This window comes from Tamandua tetradactyla, chromosome 6 (genome assembly GCF_023851605.1).
Source record: "Tamandua tetradactyla isolate mTamTet1 chromosome 6, mTamTet1.pri, whole genome shotgun sequence".
NCBI lineage: Eukaryota > Metazoa > Chordata > Mammalia > Pilosa > Myrmecophagidae > Tamandua > Tamandua tetradactyla.
The window spans coordinates 13,755,653-13,782,978 of NC_135332.1; the positions used below are offsets into that span (position 1 = coordinate 13,755,653).

The 27,326-nt window shown below is 54.0% G+C and overlaps 1 protein-coding gene and 1 long non-coding RNA gene across 3 annotated transcripts; one reads left to right on the forward strand and one right to left on the reverse strand.

The window, feature by feature from the left end:
- The first annotated feature begins 3,298 nt into the window (after positions 1-3,298).
- Positions 3,299-22,203, forward strand: LOC143687088 (uncharacterized). The gene is made up of 3 exons (XR_013177415.1): positions 3,299-3,489; positions 12,757-12,909; positions 21,575-22,203. It is a non-coding gene; the product is annotated as an uncharacterized LOC143687088 (long non-coding RNA).
- Positions 6,244-26,986, reverse strand: CDC42EP4 (CDC42 effector protein 4). 2 transcript variants are annotated; one of them, XM_077163717.1, is made up of 2 exons: positions 26,799-26,986; positions 6,244-9,192 (listed from the first exon to the last, which is right to left on the reverse strand). In XM_077163717.1, the coding sequence occupies exon 2, from the start codon at positions 9,084-9,086 to the stop codon at positions 8,016-8,018; it is 1,071 nt and encodes a 356-aa protein (XP_077019832.1). In that variant the 5' UTR covers positions 9,087-9,192; positions 26,799-26,986; the 3' UTR covers positions 6,244-8,015. The 2 variants fall into 2 exon arrangements, with proteins under 2 accessions (XP_077019832.1, XP_077019831.1); XM_077163716.1 differs by lacking the exon at positions 26,799-26,986 and adding an exon at positions 26,431-26,572.
- Positions 26,987-27,326: the final 340 nt, after the last annotated feature.

The following is a 27,326-nucleotide window of genomic DNA, read 5'->3' on the forward strand; positions in this document are numbered from 1 at the left end:
TTTCCCACATGGCAAAGTGCTCCCCTTGGGTGCGGGAGGAGGCACGTGCCTATTGCACGTGGGGCCGCTGTGACTGTGGCCCCGGTGATGAGTTCACTCTCCCCGCCACGCCCGGGTGGCTCACTTGGAGGGATTATGGGGCCAAGGTCACAGGTTCGATCTACTTTGGGATCAATTGAGTCTGGAAGAAAAACTCCATTTCCATCACCGCAGACTGCCCTCGAGTCTGTTCTCTCTCGATAATTCTTGGGTCACGGCTGACATGGAGAGAGGACAGATGGAAAAACACTCCAGGCCCCGACTGTTGACAGAGAGTCGATTGTGCCTGCTCGGTGGCCGAAGCCCAGCGGGTGTGGGCGGCAGGACCAGCCCGGTGGCAGAGGGCGGCCCCTCCCGGCTTCCCAGCCTGGGCGACCCGCCCTGAGCCAGACGGGGAGACCCGGCAAAGCTGGGGCAGCACCACCGGTCTCCACCTTCTCCCATCACATGGGGGTTAACGGCTATGGACTTGTCCTATGGGCCATATGGCCATGTCCCTGCTTAGCTTGGCTTTAAATTCCATCTCTGTGCTGACAACTCACACATTTAAACACGTAACTCGGGACCAGTGCGCAGTTGTCCACTTCACTTCCTGTCATTGCCACTCGAAACGGCTTCCCTCCTGCCGGGCCCGGGCTCCCCACTGCCCATCTCAGACCGGTGCCTGCCTTCAGCCGTGCCCTCTTGGGAACGCCACCACCTCCCAGATGCTCAGCCCCCAAACTGGAAGTGCCCATGATTCCTCAAAACTGCCCTGCCGAGCTCTTCACATCCCTGACTCCTTCTTTGGGTGTGGTTTAAATGCCACATCCTCAGGGGGGGCCCCCAGCCCCTGATCTGGAGGGCCAGTTTACCCTTAGCACTGCGTGTGATCCTTTCATTTATTTTCCTGCTGACTCCCTGCCCACCTCCCTCTCCCACCCCAAGCCCTCTGGGGTGGGGCCCCTCGGGGAGACTTCTCCATCAGGCCCAGCAGCCTAGTCTCAGGGCCACGACATTTTTAGGGGGCCACGAAAATATTTCCATTTCTTTTAAAATCAGAAGAAACAAGGTGAACCTTTAGGTCAAAGAAACTGCTTTTGTGTGTAATGTTGATATATGCTTCGTGGCACCAATACAATTGTAAAATGAGATTTCAGTATTTTTTCCTTGGGGAAAGGGGCCTGCGAAAGTTGCAGTGCTCCCTTGGGTCTGTCTGTCTTGTCTGCTGTCTCAGCTCCTCTTACTCCCCCACCCTAGCACCTTTCAAGATGCCCAGCACATAGTAGGTGCCTGGCACATAGTGGGTGCCCAGTGAATATCTGACACATGAATGAATTGACCCTTAGATGTTCTTTTTTTTTTTTCCAAAGAAGGCAACCTCCGACTCTCTGCGGTCAGCTCGATTTGTCTAGGGCCCAGGGACCCTTGTTTGCAAGAAGCAGCACTGGTGCAACCTTGTCTTCACAGCCAGGGGAGAGGGTGCCATTGTCTGCAGAGCCCACAGCCCCAGCCACCTTCCCAACACGTTCCTCAATCCGCTTTCAGGGAGAGAAACTAGAGAGCCGGCTGAGAGGCTACTTCTCAAATACGCCCACATGGTAGCATTTGAGCAGCTCAAGAGAAGTGCCCGCTTTCTCACTGGCAAGCTTCCAGTCAATAAAGTAGGTAATTTAAGACACAAGTATATACATTTGGCCCCATGGAGCTCTGTAAATCTTTTTGCACTTTGAATAAAAAACACATGATCTGAAAATATTTTTATTTGTCTTAAATTGGCCCTTATGGGCGGGGCTGGCGGGATTGCCTCGCCCCCTCGCCTCCACTCCTTCTAGAGAAGTCATTCTAAACGGGCAGTTTTGCTCCTCTCCACATACCCGGGGAAATTTCATAATGTCTGGAGACATTTTTGGTTATCAAAACTGGGGAGTGCTGCTGGCATCCAGAGGGCAGAGGCCACAGATGCTGCTGAACATTCTACAATGTGCAGGACAGCCCTTGCGACAAAGAAAGTTCCAACCCAAAATGACAGCTGAGGCTGAGAAACCTGGCTCCAGAAGAATCTAAATTGCAACTCTTGGATGAATGATTTGAGTCTCTTGGTTCTGACCCTCGGTAGACCTGGTTTTATTGATTTCTGACTTGATATGAGGCTCTCAATTTATACTGAGCAACTCTGTTAGGATCAGCCTAATGGAGTTTGTGGAACTGTATGTGTTGTAAGGCTGTTGTTGAGGATGTTGTCCAGGACACTGCCCCTGCCCCCTTCTAAGCTCTCACAAGAATTCCTTTCAACATTAGTGTCTGAGAAAGCTGAGCCACTTCTAGCACACCCGTGTCCTTTATGAGTCTTATGGCATGCATTTCCCTCTTTGCTTTGACTGATAGGAAGCTCAGCGTTCTATTTACAGCCCACCTTTGAGAATTGTGGAGTCCCAATTCTTAATCTGGGTGTACTATCCTCTTGGGTTTGTTGTACTGTTTGTTCCAGCGTTGTTTTCTCTCGGACCTATTTTTATCCTATTGTATTTTGTGTATTTTTGTAAGCTGCCTGCAAACCTTTTTGGAACAAGGCAAGGCATGAAAACCAAACAATTTTCAGCAGAGCCCTGCAGCTCTGACAGCTATTTTAACATTGCAAGTACCATTTCAGGGTTGGATGCCTTCCAGAGAGGGCCGCTACCGCTGGCGCCTCGTCCCCTCCTTGGAGTCTCCCACTTGGGGAACAGCAGCTCAGTGGGTTATAGCAACAGGTTATGGAGGCAAAGCCACCAACCCCCATCTGCCTGCACATACCTCTCCCTCCCCCAAAATGTTCTTTCCTGTTTCCCATAGCCTGTTGGCAGGAAGCCACAGGGCCCGCAAAGGGAGAACTCCGAGGAGAAGTAGACAGACAAGCTCCACCATTTGTATTCCTAACTTTTCTGCATCTTAAATCAGGGCCTCAGGGCCCAGAGGCGCATTGTATAGGGGTTCACATGGCAGGCAAGGAGCATGCCAGGAAGGGCAGCTGCCCAGCTGTGGAGAGCGTTGGGGCACTTTGGAGGGCTGTGGTGTGAGGGTTGAGGTAAGCCAGGAGTGGGTGAGCTCTGCCCCTCCATCTCACGCTGAGCTCCAGTACCTCCCAGGCACCCCCTATGGCTCTAACACTCCCAGCTCTGAACTGCTGCTACTGCACAGAGCCCACCCCTCGGCCTGTCCCTCCTCTGCCATGCCTCCCAGCCCAGGCCCACCCAGTGAATTTCAAGATATCTGCTCTGTTCTCTCCACTCACAGGACTGTGGCCAGTCCTTTCTTCTCCCAGCTTCTGTCTCCCCATCTATGAAATGGAGAGGGGGTAGGGAACAGATCCTAAAATTCTAGAACTCCTGCTGTGACCTGACAGCCTCCATTCCTCTGCCCATTTTCATACGGGAACATGGTGCGAGCTTGGTGATGAGAGGAGGAGACGGCTTGGGTGCAATGTTCCAGGTGGGTGCCATGTGGGAGCTGCTTGGGGATCAGCTGGGGCCCAGGGCCAAGGGTCCTGCTCGGCAGAGACAGAGGCCAGCCTTGGGTGACCCCAGGACGGGCAGAGGTGGAGATGCCCCCACCCCACCTCGATCCCTCCCGGAGAAGCCCTGGCTGAGGCTATCTGTTCCACCTGGCGGGCAGGGCTGGCCCACGCCTGGACGGTGGGAATTGGCAGCGGCAGCCGGGTCACCAGCCCCTCAGGTCCCCTTCCCACCTTCATCTTGGGTCCCCAAGTGTAAAAAAGTGAGTTCTGGAGAGCCTGCAGGTTGCGAGGAAGGGCTGAAAGGGTTCCTCCACCTGCCAGTCCAGTGCGGCCGGGCTGCTTCTGCCACCTTTGGCTGCCTCAGCGTCCTCATGTGCAAAATGGGGGTGTCGTGAATGGTGTGACCTCACAGAGCTGTTAGAATTCACGAGGCCTCCATGAAGAAGTGTGCCTAGCACGCGGCAGCCACAGCCGCTGGCACAGATTCACCGGCTCGGCACATTCACAGGCGGCCCCGTCAGTGCCCCATCAATGTGTGCAGAGCCCCTGGCGGGATTTAGGGGGTGTAGGTCCTGTGACGATGGCAGGCCTGGGGCTGAGGGCGTGGGGCTGGGAACGTGGGACCGGGTGTGGGGGACCAGCATTCTGGATGATGGCTGCAGCCTTGCCTGGGGTTTCAAAGCTGAGTTCTGTATTAAAATCACAAAAGTATTGCCCAGATGTGATTTCTGGCCCCCACTTTGAGTCGTCTGAGGTAGAAGGGGCCCTATGGGACATTTTAAAGGAGAGCCATGCTCTGTGGGGCCCTAGATTTCTCAGGGGAACCCTAACCGAAAGAGGAGAGTAAGAACCTCTTGCCAACTCCACCCTCCCTCTAAGGAAGCTCTGGCAGAAACCTACTTATTTACAGGGGTTCGACATATGACCTCATTGCAATTAATGGTTCTCATGGCAGCTAAAGTTGAAAACAACTAAGCAGGTCCCTAATGTTAACCAAGAACCTGAAGCCGCCCAGAGAGGGAAAACAACTGGCCCAGGGCCACACAGCAAATTGTGGCAGAACTGAAATGAGAGCTAGCTTTGCTCGGCTTTTGGTCTTTTGGGTCCATTGATCCTCCAGGCAGTATGTAGACTCCTTAGAGGTCCACGTGGCTCAAACCAGGTCTCCCCCGCGGGCCCCTAGATCACCTGAATGGCTGGAGTGTTCTTTACAGAGCCAAGGCCCACTGACTTCTCCTGACCCTCTAGAGAGTTCTTGAGTGCTTGGCGTAGGTGGGGTGATTCCTCCTTACCGAGAAGCTTCCACCACGGCTGGGAGGGACCCTCTCCCTCACATCTGCTTGGGCCTCGCCTGCGGTGCTGCCTTTCTTTCCCAAACCCAGTGCCTCACCCCCTCTCCCTGGCCTCCCTTGGAGTTACCAGGCTGCCCAGTAACTTCCAGTATCGGCCACATACCTCATTATCTCTAACGAGCCTGCCCAGGGGCAAGGGAACGAGGTGGCATTTTAATTATGCCTCAAATTACTTCCCAGGTGAGATGAGTGAGCCCAGATTTCTCTGTAGATGCTCTGGGGAGTGGGAGCGGTTCCCACCAGGAATTCAGCCACAATGGGACCCCAGCGGGAAAGATGACATGCCAGGCCTTCAGCCGGGTGTGAGCCAGGGGGTCCAGCTCTCTTCTTAAGAGAGGACGAGAACCCCCCACCCCCATCCCATGTGGGTGCCGGGTTGGGAGGTGATGAGACCAGTGCCACTGAGCCAATTGGCAAGACAGACAGGGGTCTTTAAATCAGTGACCTCCTGATGCCATACGGAATCTGAGCCTTGAGAAAGGGCGGCCACGTGCCTCTGAGCTCACTTCCTCCCTGTGAAATGGGGAAACTGAGTCTGTCTCACTGAGCCGTAGGCTGCACCAAGAACCCACCATCTGTAAGTGGATTCTCTAGGGCCAGATGGTACAAGGGAGACAGAGGGTTCGTCACCCCTGGTTATGGATCAACTTGTGGCCCCCCAAAAAGGTTGAAATCCCAACCCTCGGTACCTGTGAATGTGCCCTTACTTGGAAACAGTTAAAACGAGGCCATGCTGGAGTAGGGGGCCCTTAATCCTACAAGACAGGCGTCGTCCTAGGAGCGGAGCGGCCGGGCTGTGGGCCGGGAGCACGAGGGAGGGCTGGTGACCTCAGACGCCACGGGGACAAGGAAGATTGCCTCCTAAAGTCTGCCAGGCGAGCAGGGCCCAGCCAAAACCCCGATTTTGGGCTTTCGGCCTCCAGTATTAGGGAGACAATACGTTTCTGCTGTTGGAAACAGCCTCACCCGTAGCTGTGGAAACTAAGACCCTTTTCCACCCGCACCAGGTGGCATCCCAGGGGGTCACAGCTCCCATGCATGCCCGCACCAAGGGGGGCTCCATCGTCTTGGGAGCAACCTGGCAAACAGCACCCCACTACCAGGTCCGAGCCCCAGCTGGCTAAGAGCAGCAGGAGTACCATTTCACAGATGAGAAGAGCGAGACACAGAGCAGTCAGGGGACTCATCCAAGGGCACCCACCTGGTAACTGGCACCCTGCGGGGCCAGGCCGATGGGCACGTGAGGTTGGGCCTTCCGGAAGCTCGAGGGTAAGACGTCGCCTCAGGCCCCCGAGGGCCCCAGGACCTCCACTTCGGACCATCCCCCTGACCTGGCCCCTTCCTGAAACGGAACCCCCAAGAAACATATACCAGGCGTGCTAAAGGGCTTTTTTTAATGTTTTCGGTTTTAACAACATCATGAAAAAAATACAGCTAAGAATCTGGAACTGACCACTGTCTGGATGGGTTGAGGGCAGCTGGGTGAGGCTGCCAAGTCCCCTCCCAATTCCTCCCCACCTTGGGAGCTGAGCTGCTGGAAATGGGAGCACGAGGAGGGCACCTGAACCGGGAACTAAGTTAGTGTCTCTTAGGGTCGGGATCGGGAAAAAATGGGAGGTTGGAGCAGCTACCCCACCAGCCCACGGTGGGAATCCTCGTTTTGTTCAGCTCTGTCTGCCACCCCCCACCCCCTGCCCCAGCAGCTGCATGGAGACGGGAGCAGGGGCTCACCCTGCCCTCAGGTCAGAGGGTCAGGTCAGGCAACCCAGGGGCTCCCACCCGCACTTCTACTCGACTCCCTCAGGTAAGGCTACAGGATGTGGAGTTAAATTCGAACTTCAGATGAGACAATAAATAACTTTCTAGCATAAGCATGTCCCATGCAAATGTCTGGCACATACTTATACTAAAAAATTGTTATCTGACATTCAACCTTAATTCAGCACCCCCATTGTTCTGTTTTTTTGCCTTGTTATGTTGCAAAATCTGGCAGCCCTACCCTTGAGGGCCTTGTCTCAGAATTGGGGAGGGGTCCAGCCGGCAAAGAGGCCTGGGAAAGGAGGGGGGAGCATTCCGCCTGTGGTGGGGGGTGGTAGGAGGATGGGTCAAAAACGAGCTCCCCCTGTTCCTGGGAAAGATAAATTATTATTACTTTTTAATCATTTTCCAGAACATTCTCTACACCGGCTGTCTTTAGTTGTTAATAGGTATGGGGTGGGGGAGGGGAGGGGCAACGTGCACAGACACCCACACCACACAGTTCTAAATAAAGTCTGGAAGCACTAAACCAAGTGGAGCCAGGCTCAGGTCATAGGCCTGCCCTGCTAATATCCGCTGTGAACTTTCCAGGGGGACAGACTTAGCACAAGGCTTTCCTAAAGGGACGTGATCTTCCCACTGCTGGCAGACCTGTCAGCATTGCTCCTGCTATTGTTCTCTAAGGGTTTAAACATAACAATAAGGAACAAACACACCTACAGGGCCGCAGCCTGCGCTCAGCCCTGTCCCCAGCGTCACTCTGAAAGGGTGCCTTATTCCAAATTCGGGAAAGGAGGGGGTGTCTCCCGCCACGTGTCCTGTTCTCAGCCCCTGGGAGGGGCTGCGTTTAGTGCGCACAGCCGTGGCTTCCCTCCAAGGGGCTCCAGGCTTCGGGGCAGGAGCCCGAGGGTCCAGGAGGGAGGGGCCAGGACATGGGCCCACCTCCCTCCTCCCCTACATGTAGTTTACTCTGGTGGCTGCCACCAGGCACCGCAGAGATGCCAGGAACAAGAGGGTTGCTGAGAGCCTTTAACCCCGTGCCGAGGCCACCTCGGAGCTGACTGGCTCTTGCTGCACTGGGCAGGGGGGCAGGCCGATACCCGGCACCCTTTGGAGGGCTGCGAGGAGGAAAGGGAGGCCGAGAGGGGGACGCTGATTCCTGCCGCAAGCACGGCCCAGGTCCGACTCAGCTGGGGGAGGGCGGGGTGGGGAGTGAAATCAGGCAACGCATCGCCACCCCTGGGGCTCCCCGAGTCTTCCACGGCCGGCACCCCTGTTCCTGAGGCCCAGCATCCGTGGCAGCAGCTGCCCAGCAAGGAGGAAGGTCCTGGCGAGGATGGGGGGAGGGAGAGGACGAAGCCAGGAGCTTGGAGCCGCCAGGTCCTGCGGCCTCACACTCGGATCTCGTCCTCCTCCTCCTCGTCCATGAAGGAGAATTCCTTGTCGGGCTGCGGCGGGCCGGCGGGCCGGGCCAGGTCTGGGCCCCGGAAGGCAGGGCTGCGCTCCTCCAGGATGCCCGAGGTGCAGCTGGAGAGGGAGCTGCTATCCCGCGTGGTGTGGCTGCTCAGGCTGCGGGCTGAGCCGGGGCTGGGGACCGCTGCCGTCCAGCCCCCGTCCTCCAGAGCATGGGACGGCAGCGGGGGCACGTCCGGGCCGGCCCGGCCTTCCTGCCTCACCCGGGGAGGGGCCGCTGGGGCAGAGAAGGGAGCCCGGGGGGGCCAGCTGGGGTCCTCATCGCCACGGCAACCGCCTGCCTCCTCGTCACCCGGTCCCCATTCGTCCTTGTCCATGACGCTGAGGACGTCACCCAGCATAGAGGGCCCCAGGTCGATGTGGAAGGACATGATGGACTCGGCGTGTTTCAGCCCCGGGCCGGCCCTGGGCACGATGGGCAGGTCCGCCAGGTCCCCGAAGGCCTGCTCGTCGAGGAGGGGGTCTGGGGAGTAGGGGCCCCCCGCCCCGTTGCGACGGGCCACTGCCTCTCCGCCACCGCCCTCGTCTTCGGCACCCTCCCCACCGCCGGTCTTCTTCACAGGGCTGGACGACAGGCTCTTGGGCAGCTTGGCGGCGCCCTTCTCCGCTGTCTCCTTCTCATTGAGCTGGGGCAGGGACATGGCGTTTTTGACAAAGAGGGCCGAGTCCCGCAGGGAGACCAGCATGTCCCTCTGCTCCCGGTCACCTCTGGTCACCGACTGTGACCGCTTGCTGCCCCGGAACTTCCGGGACAGGAGGCTGCGTTTGGAAGTCGAGGCGGAGGCCTGCTCGTCCAGGGACTCGCCGTCCAGCTCGCCGGCCTTGCTGTTGAGGAAGGAGGTGTCCCCAAAGGCGTCTCCCGCCCGGCCGACGTGCATGGTGTGGCGGAAGTCGCCCAGCGGGGCGCTGATCATCTCGGCCGTGAGGTCCACGCGGGAGCGGCGCTTGGAGTGCACTGAGCTGGACACCAGCTGCTTGAGGATGGGCATCCTGGGGGCGGGGCGGGGGGCTCGGGCCCTCGGTGGAGGCAGACAGGGTCGGGGGCTGATCTGATGTCCAGCGGCCGGTGGAGATGACGAGGGAGAGTTCCAAGGGCTGCAAGTAGGGAACAGAAGGCAAAGGGTTAACACAAGCCGGACGCAGCACCCCAGCGGGCACAACCCCCAGCGCTCCACAAAAATGAAACTACGCAAAGCAAACCAGCAATCGATTCCAAAACGCCGCCATTTCTTCATCTCCATGCTTGCTCTCAGGTTAGGGGAGTGGATTCTGCAAATCTGGCTAAACTTCAAGTAGTTGCCGACATACTTGAGAGAGAAACGATCTTTCCTCTAAGAGCAATGTCTCCCCTGCCCTTCCAAAGCAGGATGCTGCTCCAACAGGCCCAACCACATTGAGGAAAGTGCCGCATGCAGCAGTCTAGGAAAGACACTGCACCTATGACTTGACCCCTTTGAACAGCCAGTCTGGAGACATGCTGTAAGTTCTTCCTGCTGTCTAACCTAAGTCTCTGTGAAGTTGGTGGACAACTCAACCTGAGTCACAGTCCTCAGAGGAGAGAGGACAGGACTGGCAAGTGGCCCCACAGGGACAATGACCTGGTGCCTCTATACCAGTAGTCTGTCCAGCCCTCTTTCTGGATCAGAATTGGGGTGGGGCTGCTGGTACCGACAGTACCAGATCCCCAGCCCTCCAGCCCTGGCTGGGTGTTCCACAAATGAAGATCCCGCCTGCGATGTCTACACCGAGGGCCCCAAGCTCTTTGCTGAGGATCCGCCCAACGCCTCTCAAGGAGATCAAGGCTGGGAAACTTGCTCCCAGTTTCTTTAATCATTAAGGGTGGAGGGAGGTAGAGACTGGATCTGAGATAATTTAGGGTCCCTGGATCTGCAGACTTCTGGGTGATTAACTGCAAGTCTAAAGAACAGCAGGAGAGCCGAGGGCAGAAGCAGCCAAGACTGGAGGTACCACCCGTGCAACTCCTGGCAAAGACCAAGTTTAAGCGCTGGGGCCAAGCCAGCCACTTTCCCCTCTAAGAGGGACCTGTCTCAAATTCTAAGCCCAACAGAGCAAGGCTGCACGGGGTAGAGGGGCAAGTGGAGGGATTTAACAAAGTCTGAGAGGTGAGGCATGCCCCTGGCCACCAAGTCCCTGCCTCCCTCCCCATCCCTGCCAACTGCACGGGTCTCAGAGATGCCTCATGCCAGGCCCACCCTCCCCATTGCAAAGCCCATGCACAGCCAGTGACAGACAGCCCACCCAAGGCTGCTCCTTCCCCACGGCCGCTGCCCCAAGCTAGGCCACCACAGGCCACCTCAGCACCGGATGGGTCTCCCTGCCTCCCCTTTCGTCCCTCTCCCTTCCATCCTTCACTTTCCAGCTAAAACAAAATCTGTCCTCAGTGCCTCCCCGGCACACTGTGGGCGTCCCCTCTCCTGGCACGCTTTGCACATTCTAACTGCTGACCGGACGGTAACCTTCCACTGGACTCCAGGCTTCCAGAAGTTTCTATCGGCCTATGCACCACGGAACCCCATCTAGAGTGCATGGCACACAATTGGCCTTCAAACTACTAGCTGAAAGCTCAACACTCCCCTCCTACCCTCACTGATCCCTCAGTTTCTCCCCTCCTGCCTCCTCTTCCTCTTCTTCATGACCCCCTTTCCCCATGCCCTGATAATTAGCCTGTGGGAAATGCCAGGTCTCTGCAGCAGGCGCCTGAGGACCCTCCTGGCAGGTCTTGAGATGACCTGTGCTGAGAGGGAAGGGGTGGGGTGGGTCATCCTGTACACCGTGGTGTGCTCAGTTGCACCCCTGACCTCTACCTGGTAGAGGTAACAAGTTACCCCCAAAACCCCCATGTTGCAACAAGCAAAAATTGGCCAATGTTCCCTGGAGGAGGACACTGTCCCTGAGTGAGAACCACTGTCCTAAAGTGGTTAGCAGTTAACATGTTAAGGCACAGCGTGTGCTATTCACCAGCTAAACAAACAGAACAGGCAGGCGGGGGTGGGGGGGAGTATTTGGGGGGACACGAAGGGTCAGAGCTGGGTGGAAACACAGCGAAATTGAACAAGAGCTTCCACTCTAATGAAAGGAATTCCCAGGCCCCGGAAGAAAGTGCTGTCATCTCCCTGATCATAAGTGCTCTTTAGAGAGAGCAGAAAGGAAGGCCATAGGCCCAGCTGCCCAGGACTCCCCTGGGGCCATTTAGGGGATTGGGCTTTTGGGACAATATGGCTACGGGGTGGAGGGCTCCCCAGCAGCCTATAAACCCCTCCTTCTAGTACATCCTCGTGGGTCGGGGCTGTTGAGGAGGAGAAGGGGACAGCAAGGGAGCTTATTTAAAATCTACATGTAGCATTGCCACACTCATGCACACAGCCATCCCAGGCCCCTCCAGGAACCCCTCAGGAGGGCTGCATGGCTCGACAGCCCAGAGAGGCAGCTGTGGGTCTGGCCAAGGCTACCTGCTTCCTGGGATCTCACCCCTGGGAAGGGCTGGGAAAGAGGCTTGGTGGTTTTGTGAAGAACCATCTTTGGATATCCAGCAGAGGGAAGTCCCCAGAAAGCCGGGGCTGGGACTGAATACCCAACCATCCCCCCAGCCCAGTCAGGCAGGAGGCAGCCAGGCAAGGGGCCCCGGGGCAGTGCGGGCAGAGGCGAGGTTGGGGCTAGATTTAAAGGGGGCTCTGAGCAGGCCGAGGGGCAGGTTAGAGGGCCTGCGAAAACCCTCTTCATAGGTGGTCACAGCTCCTGAGAGCCATTGAGTGCTCTCAGCTTCTAGCAGAGAATGACTTGGGGCTGAGAGACAGAGACGGTGTTCAAGTGCAAGCGCACGGGGGGCACCTGGGCCAGCCAGAGGCCTGGGCCGACCTGTGGCACAGCACAGGAGGCTCCCAGGGCCCACCCCGGAAAAGGGCTGTGCCAAAGGGAAGCAGGGCTTTGGGAGAGGGTGTTGCTAAGTGACTCAGCTCTGGGGAAGTGGCTAAAATAGGCTGCCCAGAGATGAGGTGGTCACTCTCCACAGCCAGCTCTGAGCCAGGCACCCAGACCCCACCCCAGAAGCCACATTCCGCCTTCGTGGCAGAGTGAGGGCAAGCCAGGGAGCAGCTCCCAAGTTCTCCCTGATTCCCCCGAGCCTGTGGTGGGCCAAACCCCTCCACCCTCAGCTGCAGTGACCACAGAATGTTCCTTTAGGGCCTTCCCTGGAAGGTCGGACACCATCCCCTGGGCTCCTGGGACTCTAGAGGATAAACCCAGCCTGGCCCCTGACCCATCCCCCCACCTGCACCCAGGCACTGCCCTTCCAAATCAGCCAGCCCCGGCAGTGCCTAGACAGACAGAAGGACAGGCTGAACGAATACACCCCCAATGTTAGGCTGGAGCCCGTCCCCAGCAGGGCCGGTCAAGCTCTCCCAAGGCAGCCAACAGGCCTCCTGCTCTGCTGCTGACCTGAGGCTCACCCAGCACCCAGAGCACACACCTGGCAGCCACCCCCTCCCTGACTATCCTGACAATCCCTCCATCTGGCAGCAGCCCCACATGCGGCTAGGCTTTGGGGCATCATGATTTCAGCTGGGACTCAGACTGGCTGCAAGAACCTTTATTTCATTCAATCACCACTGCATAGCCACCAATTCTCACGTTGTCTTCTAGGCCTGAGGACAGAGCAGTGAACAGCAAAGTGGACGGGCACCCACCCTCCATGGGGGGCACATGGAGTGTGCGTGGAGTGGGGGGCTGGGGAAGGCTCCTCCAAGGAAGAAGCACTGGGAGCTGAGACCTCAATGTTGGGGAGGAACCAGCCAGGTGAGGAACGAGACGGGCAGAGGGGGTGGCACGTGCAAAGGTCCAGAGAGGGGACCAGCTGGCAGCGTGTGGGGAACAGAGCAGAAAGCCATGAGACTGGGGCCCTGATCCCACAAGTCCACGATAAGGCGGGAAGAGGGTGGGAGGGCCACGGGGGTGTGCAGGGGGGCAAGCCGGGACCAGACGGGAGGCTGCTGCGGGGGGTTCAGGCAGAGAGGCCGGAGGCCAGTACTGGGTGATGGACAGAACGGACATGCTCAGGGCATGCTTTGGGGGAAGATGCCAGGAGGTGCTGAGGGTCTGGAGGAGGCAGGGGGTGAGGGTAAGAGCAGAAACAAATCGGACCCCGAGCTTTCCAGGGGCCGCACCGAGCCCCAGGCGTTCTCTTCCAGAGCTGGGGCCCACCCGGGGGCGGGGGTGGGCATGGGCCATCACAGGAGAGTGGACAACACTGGCCAACATTCCAGCGCTGGTGGAACTATAAACTAAGGGTTGCGTAAGAAAGCGCAGCATGGACCCCCCTCTCCGGGAGAGGTGAGTTCTCTTCTGGCTTTTGTCATCAGAGAAAGAGCCTGTGCTTTCTGGAACACTCGCCAGCCTTATTCTGCCAAGATAAGGAGGCCCAGTGAAGGCAGAAAACAGTTTCATTCAACAGCGGGACGGGGCTGACGGGAGAGAACAGAGGATGCTTTATACGCACACTGTAGCATGTTCTAGAAGCGCTTCCTCGGGGACTGTTGTGATTTCAGCTGCCTTGAGTACTACTGGGAATCTTTTAGCTCCTTCATGTGCTGTCAAAAGCCCTCATATCTGAAGTGTGCTGCTTGCACAAGAGGTTAAGAAGCATGGTCTTAAAATAAGCTGAGCCTCAACAACCAAAAAAAAAGTAGCCCAAGCAGGGAAGATGAAATGCTACCACAATGACTCCAGTGCCACTTATGCATCTGTGTCAAGTATCTCCTTAAAATACACGGGTGTGGTGGGACTGGACTGGCAGAGATGGAGACTAAATTGAGGACGTGTCCTAGGTCATGGGTTGGAGCCAAATCTTAATTCCCACACCAGGGCTGCAACCACTGAAATGGGTGGCACTACCAGAAAGACATGGTGTTCCATCCCATAAAAAAAAAGTGGAGTATGTAATTTCCATATACATATGTTATATATACATCTATTGTCAATCCATGTATCAATAAGTTTCCCTTTTTAAAAAATCAATTTAAATAGAAGATCTGGTGTTTTCTTCCCACATCCCAGGGGATTTTCTCGCACATCTCCAAGGGGTGCTAAAACACTTCCCACCCCCCGGCCCATCCATGAGGCCAGCAACTTCCGAGGTGCCCAGGACTTGGAGAGAGAGGGTGCCCAGGAGATGACCTATCCCCATGGCCTAGTTCAGGCTGCCCGGACAGGGGGAGAGGATTTGCCAAAGGTCATCGGGCTGGTGAGTGCTGCTGGCAGCTCTGGAGCCAAGGTCACCTTGCCTCTCAGTCTAAGAGTCTTTCCCCATGACACCTGACTCCACTCATCGCCCAGCACCAGGCTAGACCTGCGCTTGCCTTTTCCCTTCCTGTCCATCCAGCACCAGGGGTCTAAGCAGCAGGAAGGGACCTACTTTCCACAAGTAGCTGGCACTTGCTGCGTACAAAACCCTGCCCCCTCTCCCGCCCTGAGCTGCTCAGAGTCAAAATGGTCCCAGGACCAGGTGGCCTTGGGGCACCTGCAATCATTGCAATTTCTTCGAATAACAGCTTTAGAATGGGGGTGCTTTAGTGACCTCCAAGCCTGGAAGCTTACCCTATGGAGTTATTTCAGAAGGAGGGGAAAAGTCACATACACAGCTATTCATTGCAGCCTGGTTCATAGCAGCAGAAGAATTTCCTTAAGGGGATGCTTAAGAAAACCATGGGTCATTATCACTTAGTCATAAATGTGGCCAGTGGGAAGATCCTGCTGTAACATAGACAACTATTTACCAAATAGCATGAAGTGGAAGAAACAGAAAAGCAGAACACAGACGTGTTTACACACAGGGATCACAGCTCTACACAAATAGCCATTTGTGAATAAAGACTGGAAGGGCATACAGAAAAATTAAGGAGTTATGTTAGGCTCAAAAGAAAGACAGGCTTTTTTTGTTTGTTTCCTTTACTGCGGTGATGCTATTTTAATATATATATTTTAAAGCGCCAAAGAATCAAAGGCTCAAGGGAAAGGCTTTCACTTCACGACCAGCTTAAAATGACGTGTTCTCAGAGCTCAGCAGCTACATGGGCCAGTCCCAGGCACTGGGGGCTGAGCCACACCACTCTGTGTCTCGCTTCTAGAAATCTCTGCTCATTCGCATTCCCTCCCTCCTCTGAAAACAACCTAAGCTGGGGCAGCATGTTCGTTAGGTCCCAGCTTAGAAAGTTACCTTGGAGGAAAAAGTGGGCAAGCTATGATAACCTCTTGGCAAGGGAAACTGGGAGATTAAGACAACCCCCTACCTCCCCCAGCTCCCCAAAAAAGGATTCAGCTCCCCAACAGCTGCTTCCTGATGCTTGAGCCTCCTTGGCTGAGCAGCGGATGGGCGATAGCAATCACTCCCACCCCACCGGAGATTGGCCTATGTCCAGTGTCACCAAAGCCCAGAGCCGGAGGCCAGCCTGCCTCCCACCTGATGAGCGGATCTTATCTGAGTTATGCTCAGCAGGTGAAGGCTTTGCTTCTGCTGCTGCTGCTACAGCCCCAGCTCACCCAGACCAACTGCTGCAAGGGAGCAGAGAAAACAAGGAGGGGTTAAGGATGCAGTTAACAGCTCCTATCTACTGGGTGCCCACTGCATGCCAGCACAGAGCTGGGAACAGTGTAAATTTATATCCCTGAACCTCCTAGCCACGCTGCACGGAGGATATCATTATTGGCCCATTTTACAGGCAAAGAAACTGAGGCTCAGAGAAGGTGCATTCCTTGCTCGTGCTAAATGATGTGAGCCCATTCCTGTCCAGAGCACTGAACCCACTTATTTCTTTGAGGTGCTGCTGCCGGCGTATGCACACTTCTGGCAAGAAACATGTGGGGAGGCTGTCTAATGCATTTGGAACCAAAAGACTCACAAGACTGACTCACCCGTTAGAACTTTGCCCCCCAAGGTGGCTGCATTTGAAGTCAGCTCCTTCCCCAGGACCCCGTTCCCACATTCTACTCTGAGAAACCCACCAACGTTTCAATTCCCTGCAAGGTGAGAAGCGGGAGGACAGCCTTGAAGCAAAATGGGACTCCCCTGGCCTCCCTGGGACTGGGCCCAGTACCAGGCCTGTTTCTGTTTCCCACGCCTGCCCTGCTCCCGTCTCAACCTTCTGTTTCTCAGTAGTTCCAGCTCCCAAGGAGGAAGCCCGGTACCCTGACCGGGCCCCTCTTCCAACCTCACCAGGCCAGGTGCCCCGTGTCTGCCCCATCCTCCCTCCCAGCCTGCCCACTGGCCCCAGGGTGCCTCTCCAGCCATAGGGTGTGGGGGAGGGGCGGCACGTAGATCCCATTTCCTGGAGATAAACATCTTTTGCTTTGACGACCTCTTCCTGGAAGGGAGAGTGAGCGAGGCTCCAGTTTTTACTACGATGTCCACAGCTACAAGCCCCCAATGCACATTCCCCAGGCGCCCCTGCTTTGGGGAGAGAGGCCAGAAGGGAGGGATATGTTGGGTGGGGGTGGGGGAATCAACCCCAGGGAGTCAAGATGGGAGAGTCTCAAGAGGCCAGAGTGGCTTCCACGGTGGATTATTAAATACTCTACATCTACACTCTCCACGCGGGAGTCACTAGGCTGGCATGGCTATTGAGCACTCGAAATGTGGTGAATTCAAACTGAGATGCGCTGCTACGTGCAAAATGCACCCTGGATTTCAAGAACTTTGTGTAAAAAAAGAATGTAAACTATCTCATGAAGATTTTCATATTGATGACAGGTTAAAATGATAATATTTTGGATAGGTTAGGTTAAATCTGTTCTACAAATTGTTGCGGTGTGCTCTGAAATGTATTGCTTTTTTGTAGATATGTTATTTTCCACAATATATGTGTGTGCGTGTATAGCTATGAGAATATGTACATGCTATATGGGGCTTGCATTATAGTTCTACAGTGGAGTACTGATTTAGAAACGTCCACCTTTCTCCAAGCAGGACCTGACATTGTAGGCAGACTAATAAAGCCAACTTTGTTCACATTTGGGTGAAAATATGACATATTAAAAACGTGACATGTTAATAAATATCGCTACATTATTTTTAGATTACATCCTAATATTCCCATTTTTACATCCAGTTTGCCACTGATGAGTGCTAAAATGTTTCCAGTCTTTGGCTGAGACTATAACAAAAATCCTTTCAGCTAAACCTATGCCCATAACCTTAACTATTTCCGGAGAATACATTCCTTTAAGTGAGTAAAATTTCTTGTTTCCTGTTGTTAACTTGTTCTCCAGAAAGGTTTTACCCATGTTCAGTCCCACCAACATGGGGTGGTGGCATCCAACAGGAGACCTATCTTTAGTTAAATTGAAAACAACAAAACACCGTGACTGCCCTGCCACAACAAACTTGTAATTTGCATTTCTCTGGTTCTAATTTTAAACATACATTTTTGGCATCGGTATCCTCCATTAACCTTTTAACTCTTTCTTTTGGGAATTGCTTGATGAAGCGTTTTGCCTATTTTTCTCTTGGGGGTGGGGTGTTTCACCTTTTCCAATGGATTTATATGACATCTTTAAATATTGAAGCTTTAAAAAAAAAAAGTTGTGAACAAAATTCCCTATGCTGTACATATCTGACTGTACATGTGTGTACAGATACAGAAGTACATGTATGTAGTGAGACACAAAAAATATTAAAGCTATTTAAATCTTTGACCGTCGTGTTTTGCATATATTCCTAGAAATTTACTCTCTCTCTGTTTACACTATGGTAGTTTTGTAGTTTTCTTTTCCATGGAGTGCTTATTTAATTTTTATATGGTCAAATCTGTCTGTATCAGCCTTTGACATCCTGAAGGAAAGGCATTCCCTACCCCCAAATTTATGAAAAGATCCACTTCTTCTAAAAGTATCTGATAATGCTATAATCAAAAACCACTCATAGAAAATACTAGAAGGTAATTCACCAAACTAGGGATTTCTGTGACTTTTGAAACTGCAGGTTGCTTAAAATATGCTTATAAAGTAATTAGTTACTAATTCCTTACCAAATTTATTTTGTAATAAAATATAATCAAATACTACCATTATCATATATATTAAATTCCTTCTATATTGACACCACCCACCCACAGTTCTATTTCCAGACTTCTGTTTCAGTCCATCGATCATTGTTTCTTTCGGAACCAGGTCTACACTGTTAAAATGTGTAAGATTTTTGAGCATCTGCTAGGGCAATACTCTTCCTTCAACTTTTTCCCCTAAAATTTGGCTTTTCTTATGTATTTAGTCATTCAGATAGACAGTAACATTTTATTAGGTTCCAAAAGAAATCCCAGTGGAATTAGAATTACAAGAAAATAATACACTAATCTGGGAAGAACTGACAAAACATTATCTTCATATTCATGTACTCAAATCTTCAGGCATCCTCCATCAACTTTTTTTTTTAACTCTTCTAAGACTTACACACTGCTTGTTGAAATGGTTTTGCAGCTTTCCCCTTTATACACACCTATATTTCCCTACTGGTTATAGCTGGCACATAGGGAAGTCTTGGATTTAAAAATTTGACTGTGTATTTAATGGTCACCCTTCCAAACTCCTTTAAACGCTCTAATCAACTCTATGCTTGAATCTTTGTCATCAGCAATTAATACTAATTTTGTCTCTTCCATTCCTCATTCTTATCTTGTTATATTTGCTACAACTTTAAACATAATGGTGAATACCACTCCTGATATGAAATCTCTCTTTTCCTGACCTTGACAGTGACCTTTTAAACTTGGATTAGCCAGTTTGGTAGTCGCTGGCCCCAAAGGACTGTTCAGCACTTGAAACATGGCTAGTGTGACTGAGGACTTGAAATTTAAATTTTACTTAGTTTTAATCCTTTGCAATTTAAAAATTGATGCTTGACCCAGGCACTGGAAAACTTTCATGCATGTTTGGAGCAACTTGAGTATGCAAATCTATTTTTCCAACTCTAAATATGTCTGATATCTAAATACAGTTCAGGTATTTTAAAATTAAAATTCAGCACATTGATTGAGATGGGTGCTACTGGTTGGTGTACAATACACACTGAATTTTGACATCTCAGGATGAGAAAAATATCATTTAAAATATCTCCTGAAATTTTTACGATTATGTGGCGAAATGACAACCTTTTGGCTATATTGTGTTAAAAATATATATAATATTAAAATTAATTCCACCTTTCTTTTTTACTTTTTAAAATGTGGCTACTAGAAAATTTTAAAGTCAGGTGTGGTTCGCTTTATATTCCAATAGGCAGTGCTGCACTGGAGGCATTTCCATCAGTCACGGCGCTCTCCCTGGAGTTCACGCATATCATCTCCACCATCTTAAGGAATTCAGCTCTTTACCGTTCACAGGAAAATGACACTGCTAACTCACCATGCTGAGTTGCAGGAAAATACCCATGGCTTGGACAACTGACACTTCTGATGCTGGAAAACAGAGTCGAGGGAATCCAGGCTAGCTTAAACAGTGACTTATATTCAAAACAGCCCTGAATTAATGTTTTCCAATGTGGATTCTGAGGAATCCACTCTGCCATCTCCGAGACCCTACCCAGCCCTAGAGGCAGGCTCTCCACAGACATGATTAACTAGCCTGGACCATCGGAAAGAGAGCTAACGTTTGCTGAGCTTTGACTCTGCACCAAGCATTGTGCTAGAGGCTTTATTTTGACTGCTTTTTTAATTTACAAGTCACGATACATTGTCCGAGGCATCTGACTTATCTCATGTATACCTCCCAACAACCCCATATCACCTTCATCACCATTTGGCAGATAAGACAACTGTGGCTTAGCGGCTTAGGGGAGGTTGAGTGGCTTACCCAAGTTACAGGGTAGGCACAGAATTCTGAAATCTGCGCTTTTTCCATGGGACTATTCGAAGGAGCATTAGCTTTGCAGGGGCCCAGGCCTCTGGCATCTGACGATATGTGGGCACCCACCAATGGTTTTTTGCATACAGTTTCCCTAGCCTGGGTGCCCCACTCTCCACCTCCCAAGGGAAAGCACACATGAGCCCCCAAAGGCTCCCAGGAGGCTCTCTCTCCTACTGAGGAGCCCTGCTCCTCATGGCTGGGAACCGGCCACTCTCTCCACTCTGCCCCTTCATCTTGGTCTCCGCCTCCACTCCCATCCTGGACCATTCTCCTTTAGGTAGGGGTGGCAGGCAGCAGCACAGATGCAGGTGAAGCAACAGGAAGCTGGAGGAGAAAGCTTCCTTTGCCTTTGGGACTCAGCACAGGCCTGGAGTAAGGGCAGGGAAGAGAAAGGGATGAGCCCAGACACAGTAGTGACAGGAAGCGGCAACTCAGGAGCCAAGATGAGAAGCCAGTGACGCAAGGACATCCAGCAACTTCGCTTGTTTACAAGGCCCTTCCTGGAGACGTGTACTTCCCCCCAAGCCCTCCACCCCATACAAGCACCCAGCTCCCATCATAAAGGGAAGGCATGGGAGAGGAGGGAAGGGAGGCCTGGGGAGCAGGGCAGGCCCCCCTCTTCTGGGAATGATCAACTCCCTCCTGCCCCGGGTCTCAGAAGGAAGCGGCTGAGCTTGAAATCAGATCCACCAAACTTTGTTTTGTTTCACTTTGCTTCTCTTAAGAGCCCAGTGCTCTGGTTCTGGCTGGGGAACGGGGAGTGACAGGATACTCCAGGGTCTCCAAAGGGAGCCGGAGACCTGGACTCGCTCCCAAGCAGGCTGCACAGCTGCCCTCTTGGCCCTGCTGGAGCATGGGGGTCGGGTGAGGGGCACGGACCCTGGAACCAGACTTCCTGGGTCGCCAGCTGGCTTGGCCCCACTGGACATGTTACTTGAGCCTCAGTTTCCTCATCAGCATTGAAGGGGGGTTGATAACCTGATATGCCTTTTGGCATTATCACAGGGATTAGCTAAACGACCATATGCCCTTGTACACATCTGTTCTGAAGGTGAAGCCGCCATGTGCTCATCTCTCAGGGTGCACCTAAGTCTATAGAGAGAGGGAGATTTCCAGCATCCGCCCCGACCCTGGCCACTGTCAGTCCCCCAAATTCAAACAGGACACAACATTAGCCAGGGAGCCACACCCCAGGGTTGTTGGAGGACACCTAGAATGAAAGGCTCCAGGGTGAGCAGTGGGCTGAACTCTTCCAAGCCCTGGGGTCCCCAGGATTCACTGCTGCGGAGGGAGGGGGCCTCCCAGCTGCAGAAACTCGGCCGTGGGTTCTGCCCTCACTCTCTGGATCCTACTGGCAGTAGAGTTAAGCAGCCCGAGACTGGGTTTCTTCTTTTCTGACCTGACTTCCAGAATCCCTCCTCCCTTCTTGACCTTTGAACCTTTAAGGACGTGGGAGGAGTAGCCTGGCTTCTGTCAGAGAACTTAAGTTCTTTCTGAGTTCAGTTTGATAGGGATGGATGAGGGCAGAGGCAGGAAAAGAGAAATTTCACCCTTTTTTTTTTTTTTCCAGGAGGAGCATGGGAGATAACTCTGGAATTTGGGGGATCCTGGGTGCTACCAGCAACAAATAACACAAAAAACTCAACAGGTGGACCTAGAGAACATTATGCTGAGTGAGTCTAGCCAAAAACTAAAAGACAAATACTGTATGGTCCCAATGATGTTAATCGACACTCGAGAATAAACTTGGAATATGTCATTGGTAACAGAGTTCAGCAGGAGTTAGAAACAGGGTAAGATAATGGGTAATTGGAGCTGATGGGATACAGACTGTGCAATAGGACTAGATACAAAAACTCAAAAATGGACAGCACAATAATACCTAATTGTAAAGTAATCATGTTAAAACACTGAATGAAGCTGCATCTGAGCTATAGGTTTTTTGTTTTTTACTATTATTATTACTTTTATTTCTTTTCTCTATATTAACATTCTATATCTTTTTCGGTTGTGTTGCTAGTTCTTCTAAACCGATGCAAATGTACTAAGAAACGATGATCATGCATCTATGTGATGATGTTAAGAATTACTGATTGCATATGTAGAATGGTATGATTTCTAAAAAAAAAAAAAAAATGGACAGCACAATACTACCTAATTGTAATGTAATTATGTTAAAACACTGAATGAAGCTGCATCTGAGCTATAGTTGTTTTTTTATATATATTTTTGTATTTTTTATTTTTATTTTTTCTCTATATTATCATTTTATTTCTTTTTCTGTTGTCTTGCTATTTCTTTTTCTAAATCGATGCATATGTACTAAGAAATGATGATCATACATCTATGTGATGATATTAAGAATTACTGATTGCAAAAAAAAAAAAAAACTCAACAGGATCAACCCTCCCCAAAATAAAATGTGGTCCCTTGACTCCTACCCAGATTCTCATTAGAGGGGTCCATAAATAGCACTGCTGGCCCTAAGGGGGTCCCCTGTGTGTTCTCCAGACTTTCTTTCCTTGCTCCTTTTCCTGAAGCTTCAGGGCCAAGAGCAACATTCTAAGGAACAGAAAACCTTTGCACTGGGTGAGACGCCAAGGATGGAGGCCTTCCGGGCAGAGAGGAAGGAGAAGCTGAGAACAGAAGCTGAATCTCAGAGCTTGGCTTCATTCATTTGGATTTGGGGAGCTCCAAAGCCCCGGGGTCACTGGACCAAGTTCAGTTACTGAAAGAACATACCGATCCCAGGGGCTGTGGCCTCCGTGGGCCTAGGTACAAGGAGTAGCCCAAGACCTAATCGGGCTTAGAAGACAGCCCAGCTGACCCCATGTGCCACTCCAATGGCCAGGACAGGAGATGCCATGGCTGAGTACAGAGACGCAACCCCTGAGTGTGCACCCAGGGAGCTTTCTCAACCTGAGACTGTTGCCTTTTTGTTTTTCAGATGCCCCTGGCCCCTGGAATGAAGGAACGAGAAAGAAACACTAGTGCTCAGAGCCGGGTCTCAGAGGCTGGCTGAGCAGCAGAAGCCTTCATTCACGAACACGTCCTAAATGCCCTTGCCTGAGTCCCCAAAGGGAGACCCGTCCCCAACTTGGTGGGCTGAGTGGAGCCCATCAGTGCCCTTGTTCTTGGCAAAAGAGGGCTCTGGATGCCAGCACTGCCAACCTGGCACAGGGCTCAGAGCTGAAAGGTGGCAGTGACTGGGAGAGCCCCTAATATATGTTAGCTAGAAGGAAGCCCAAGACTCCTCAGTGAGGCAGATTTGAAGCTGCAGCTTCAGGGGCCCAGTGAGTGGGAAACTAATGGCTAAACTTCCTTCACAACGAGCTGCAAGCAAAGAAGGGGCCAGGTTACACAGTCGTGCTCCTCCCAGAGCTTCTTTCCAGTTTCCAGCCTGGATCAGGTGGGCACAGGCCTTGCCTCCCTGGAGCACCCCAGGAGTACTGCCTGGAGGTGGCTTTGGGACACTCTGACACATGAGCTCTTAAAGTTTTCCCTGGCTCCAGGATTTGATTCTTTTTCCCAAAGTCAAGAAGCCACCAGTTCATAGGCCAGAAGGCTCGGGTCAGCCCTCCCAGCTTCGAGGGGAAAATTGCTCAACCTCTCTCCTCCACCACGAGCCTTATCTCTGGCATCAACCCAGGTCCCAGTTCCTCCAAGGGACAGAGTCCTTCTCCTCCCACAGGGTCGAGCTGCTCTGCATCCGTGGAATGTCCAAACAAAGAAGACCTGCTCTGGCTTCTGGCCCCTCTAAGCCCCAACCCATCCAGACCAGACAAGGAGCGACAGGGAAGGAAGGGAGGGAGAAAGAACATGCCAGGGCCAACAGCACAATCTTGCCTGCCACACCTGGGCACAGCCTGTTCTGGTCACAGAAATCAATCAGCCATTCCAAAGGTGGAGGGTGGTGGAAGACCTGAACCACAGCCAACCTGGGGCCCTTCCAGAAAAGCTTCTGACTTACAGAGAAGGGCCTAAGGTACTGCCCCAGGTCAGCATTTGCCCCTGCTTTATGGATGAGGCCCCGGTTTGCTGAGGGCTCCCTGACTATAGGGGTTCCAAGAGGCTAGGTCAGCAGTAGGCTGGGTACACACATTGGAATGGGATGGGTGGATGCAAGGAATGGGGGGATGGGCAAGGGGAGAAGAGTGATCAAGAGAGAAAGGGAAATCCCAGAAAACGGAAGAAATTATGAATGAAGAGACCTGAGCTCAGGAGCAGAATGGGGAGCACTCAGCTGTCCCTAAGCAGAGTCCTGTAAACTCAGGGGAGTCTCAGAAAGGTGGGCTCACCCTCAAATTGCCACCCCTTGGGAGCAGGCTCATTTGATCATATCATTCCCTCCCATCTCCATAGGGATCTCCAGGATCCCTAGAAGGGCAGAGGAACCCACACAGGTATCTCCCAAGGCTCACGGAACCCTCTTGGAGGGAAGGAGCAGTTGTTCTCAAGAAGTAGAGGGGCAGAGTTCAAGTTTGGAGGAGATAAGGCAGACCTACAGGTCAGTCACATGAGCAGCTCACGCAGGGCAGCAGATGAGTGCTGGAACCTACACGGCACCCCCACCCCACACCCACACTCAGGGGGTTCCCGGCCGTCCTGCAGGACAGAGCCTTAAGAGATCCTGAGACCCCAGTGGCTGCCCCATTATGGCTTCCGCAGCCTGGGCGCCTAGAGGCCTGGCCCTGGCCCAGCAAACTCCCCATTTCTCGGGAAAATCCACAGCTCGGATACCCTTTCCTTTGTGCCCTGTTCTTTGTTCTCTAAAAATTCAGTCCATCCTACGGGTGGTCCCCCCTCCTCCCAGTCCCAGACACAGGAGGGGGTGGATAGGGAGTTACTAGAAACCCAGAGAGGGCAAAGAAGTTTCAGTGCAGGAGGCCACTCCTCCAGCTGGGCCCCAGTGGCCACCCCAGGGTGGCTGGGGAGAGGAGGTGTTTAAGGGTGGGGGAGACTCACCCTCTAGCACACCAGGCTCTATAGAGAGGAAGAGGGGGCTTCAAAGCGCAGGGACCCGCATGGCCCCTCCTCCCATTGAACTTGCCTGCTCAGAGCCCCAGCCCTGTGGACCCAGGCAGGGCCGTGGGAGCGGGCAGCTTGCGGGGGTGGGGGGGTTCCAAGACAAAAAAGAAAACGCATTGTATTTCTCCTCCATTCTCCCTGGGAGAAAAAGAAAACTTCCAAAGCCCCTGTATCTCATCAGGCAAACACAAGAAACCTGGTTTGAGTTAGCAGAGTGCCCCTCCCCCCCGTTTTATCTCCCTCTCTCTCTCTCTCTCTCTTTCTCTCTCTCTCTCACACTCCGTATTCGATTCTTTCCCAGGAAGCGAGTCCAGCCTCAGCCCTCTCCAGCCCGGCCCCGGGCGGGCAGGGTAACTCCAGGCGGACTCACCCGAGGCAGAGGGCAGTTCTGCACCCCCAGCTGGGGGCGCCCCGGGGACCGGTCGGAGCCAGAAGCGGCCGATTCAGGGCCCAGGCGCCCCAAGCGCGTGATTAGATCCTTTCCCGACCGTTCGCCGCCCGCGACCGCACCGGGACCCCCGCCCTCCTCGAGCCCCCTCCCCGCACCGCAGGGGCCTCCAGCTCGGCCGGCCCCACCCCGCCGAGAGGGGCCCGGTGCTCTCCCGGCCGCGGCCTCCCGGGCTTGGGAGCAGGCGGGCGGGGCGGGGCGGGGGCCCGGCGGCGGAGGGCAGGGCGAGCGCCTGGGTTGGGGGCATTTGCTTCCGCGGCGGGTCCCTCCAGGCGGCTCCTTCACTTCCTTTCTCCCCGGCTCGGAGGCACTGGGTGGCGTGTGCCGCAGGGTGTGTACGAGAGCGCGAGCGTGTGTACACGCCTCTGCCACTACGGGCGAATTATCCGGTTCTTATTCACGGGGAACTCTGCGCGCACACGCCCCCCTCCAGGAGCCCGCCGGCCGCGCGCCGCCGCCGACCGGGCTCGGGTTCACACCGCCACACACCCCATTCCTGGGCACCGGGACGGACTTTAGCCGGGTGCGCCCCTGCTCAACCCCCATCCCCGGTGCCCAGGGCCGGACCGGCGAGTCCAGGTCTGGGGAGAGGAAATCGAGCCCGGGGGAGCCTGCACCCGCTTGCTGCCACCCCACCCCTTCCTTCCCAAACCACTCGGCTTGGACACAGGATCCGGGCCCCCGGGTCCCAGGCACCCCAGCCGCCAGCACGCGCCTGGGCCCCCAGGTCGGGTGCAGGGGGCTGGCCCTGCGTGTCGGGGCCTCGGGTAAATCTGCGCTCTCCTCGCGCCCCACGGGCCCCACATCCGGATTTTTCAATCCTCTCCGCCCCACGCGGGGTCTCAAGCACCTTCCCCAAGCCGAGCACCCCCCTAAACCGAGCCACCCCCCGCCAGACCTCGCGAGGCGCAGGCGGCTGTCACGGTCAGACGCGAGCGCCGGTCGCCTACCTCGGTCCCCGGGCGGGCGCCGCCGCGCTCTCGGATGGGTGGGCTCGGCGCGGCGCTCGGGGTGGCGGCCCCTGTCAGCGCCGGCGTTTGTTTCCCTCTGGCTTTCGGGCCCGGAGAGCCGCGCCGACACTCCCCTCCCAGGCTCCGCCCGCGCCCTCGCTTAGCGCCCCTCCGCGCTGATGTCACTGCGCCACCGCAGCCAATGGCCGCCGGGAACATCGGCCCCGCCGCTCTGGCCTCCTCTGTTCAAATCTGAGAGCCTGGGACTTTCGGAGCTCGGGTGGGGAGCCGGCCAGCGCGCGTGTCGCCGGGGTCCCGGGCCGCCCCCCCCCCCCCCGCCTCTCTGCGCTCGGGTCCCCGCTTCCCACCTGGGGTCAGGGGCGCGTCCCCTCTCCGGGTTGGGCCCGGGCCTGGCGCTAGGCCCTCCCAACGCTCTTCCCCATTTCAAGCAGTGACAAGACGCCAATGGTCCCGCCCTAGCGGCGTTTCCCGCTCCCGCTCCTTCCCGGAGCCTCTAACCAGCTCCTGGCCGGGAGATCGGAGCGAGAGGCCCGGCGGGTTCGTGGAAGCCGTCCCAGAGTCTTACTGGAAACCGGAGGGGCGCGGGGAGGAGCCCGCTCAGAGGCCGGCCCAGGACTGGGTCTACGAAGTGTTTGGGCAGGGTGACCCGAACTTGATCCCCCTGCTTTCTCTTTGCCTCCTAAGTATCCCCAGAGGCTAAAATGTAAAAGCCTTCTAATTTTGAAATACTTTCGAACTTGTAGGAATTACAAAAATAATAAGCCCCATGGAACCCCAACATACCTTTACGCCCACCGCAATACCCAGATACACCAATTTTAACATTTTGCCACATTTGCTCTATCTCTATCTCGATTTCTCTAGCCGTCAATCTA

Bases quoted from the DNA above. Each gene is read 5' to 3' on its own strand.
- CDC42EP4 (XM_077163717.1), bottom strand. From the start codon at position 9,086: ATGCCCATCCTCAAGCAGCTGGTGTCCAGCTCAGTGCACTCCAAGCGC.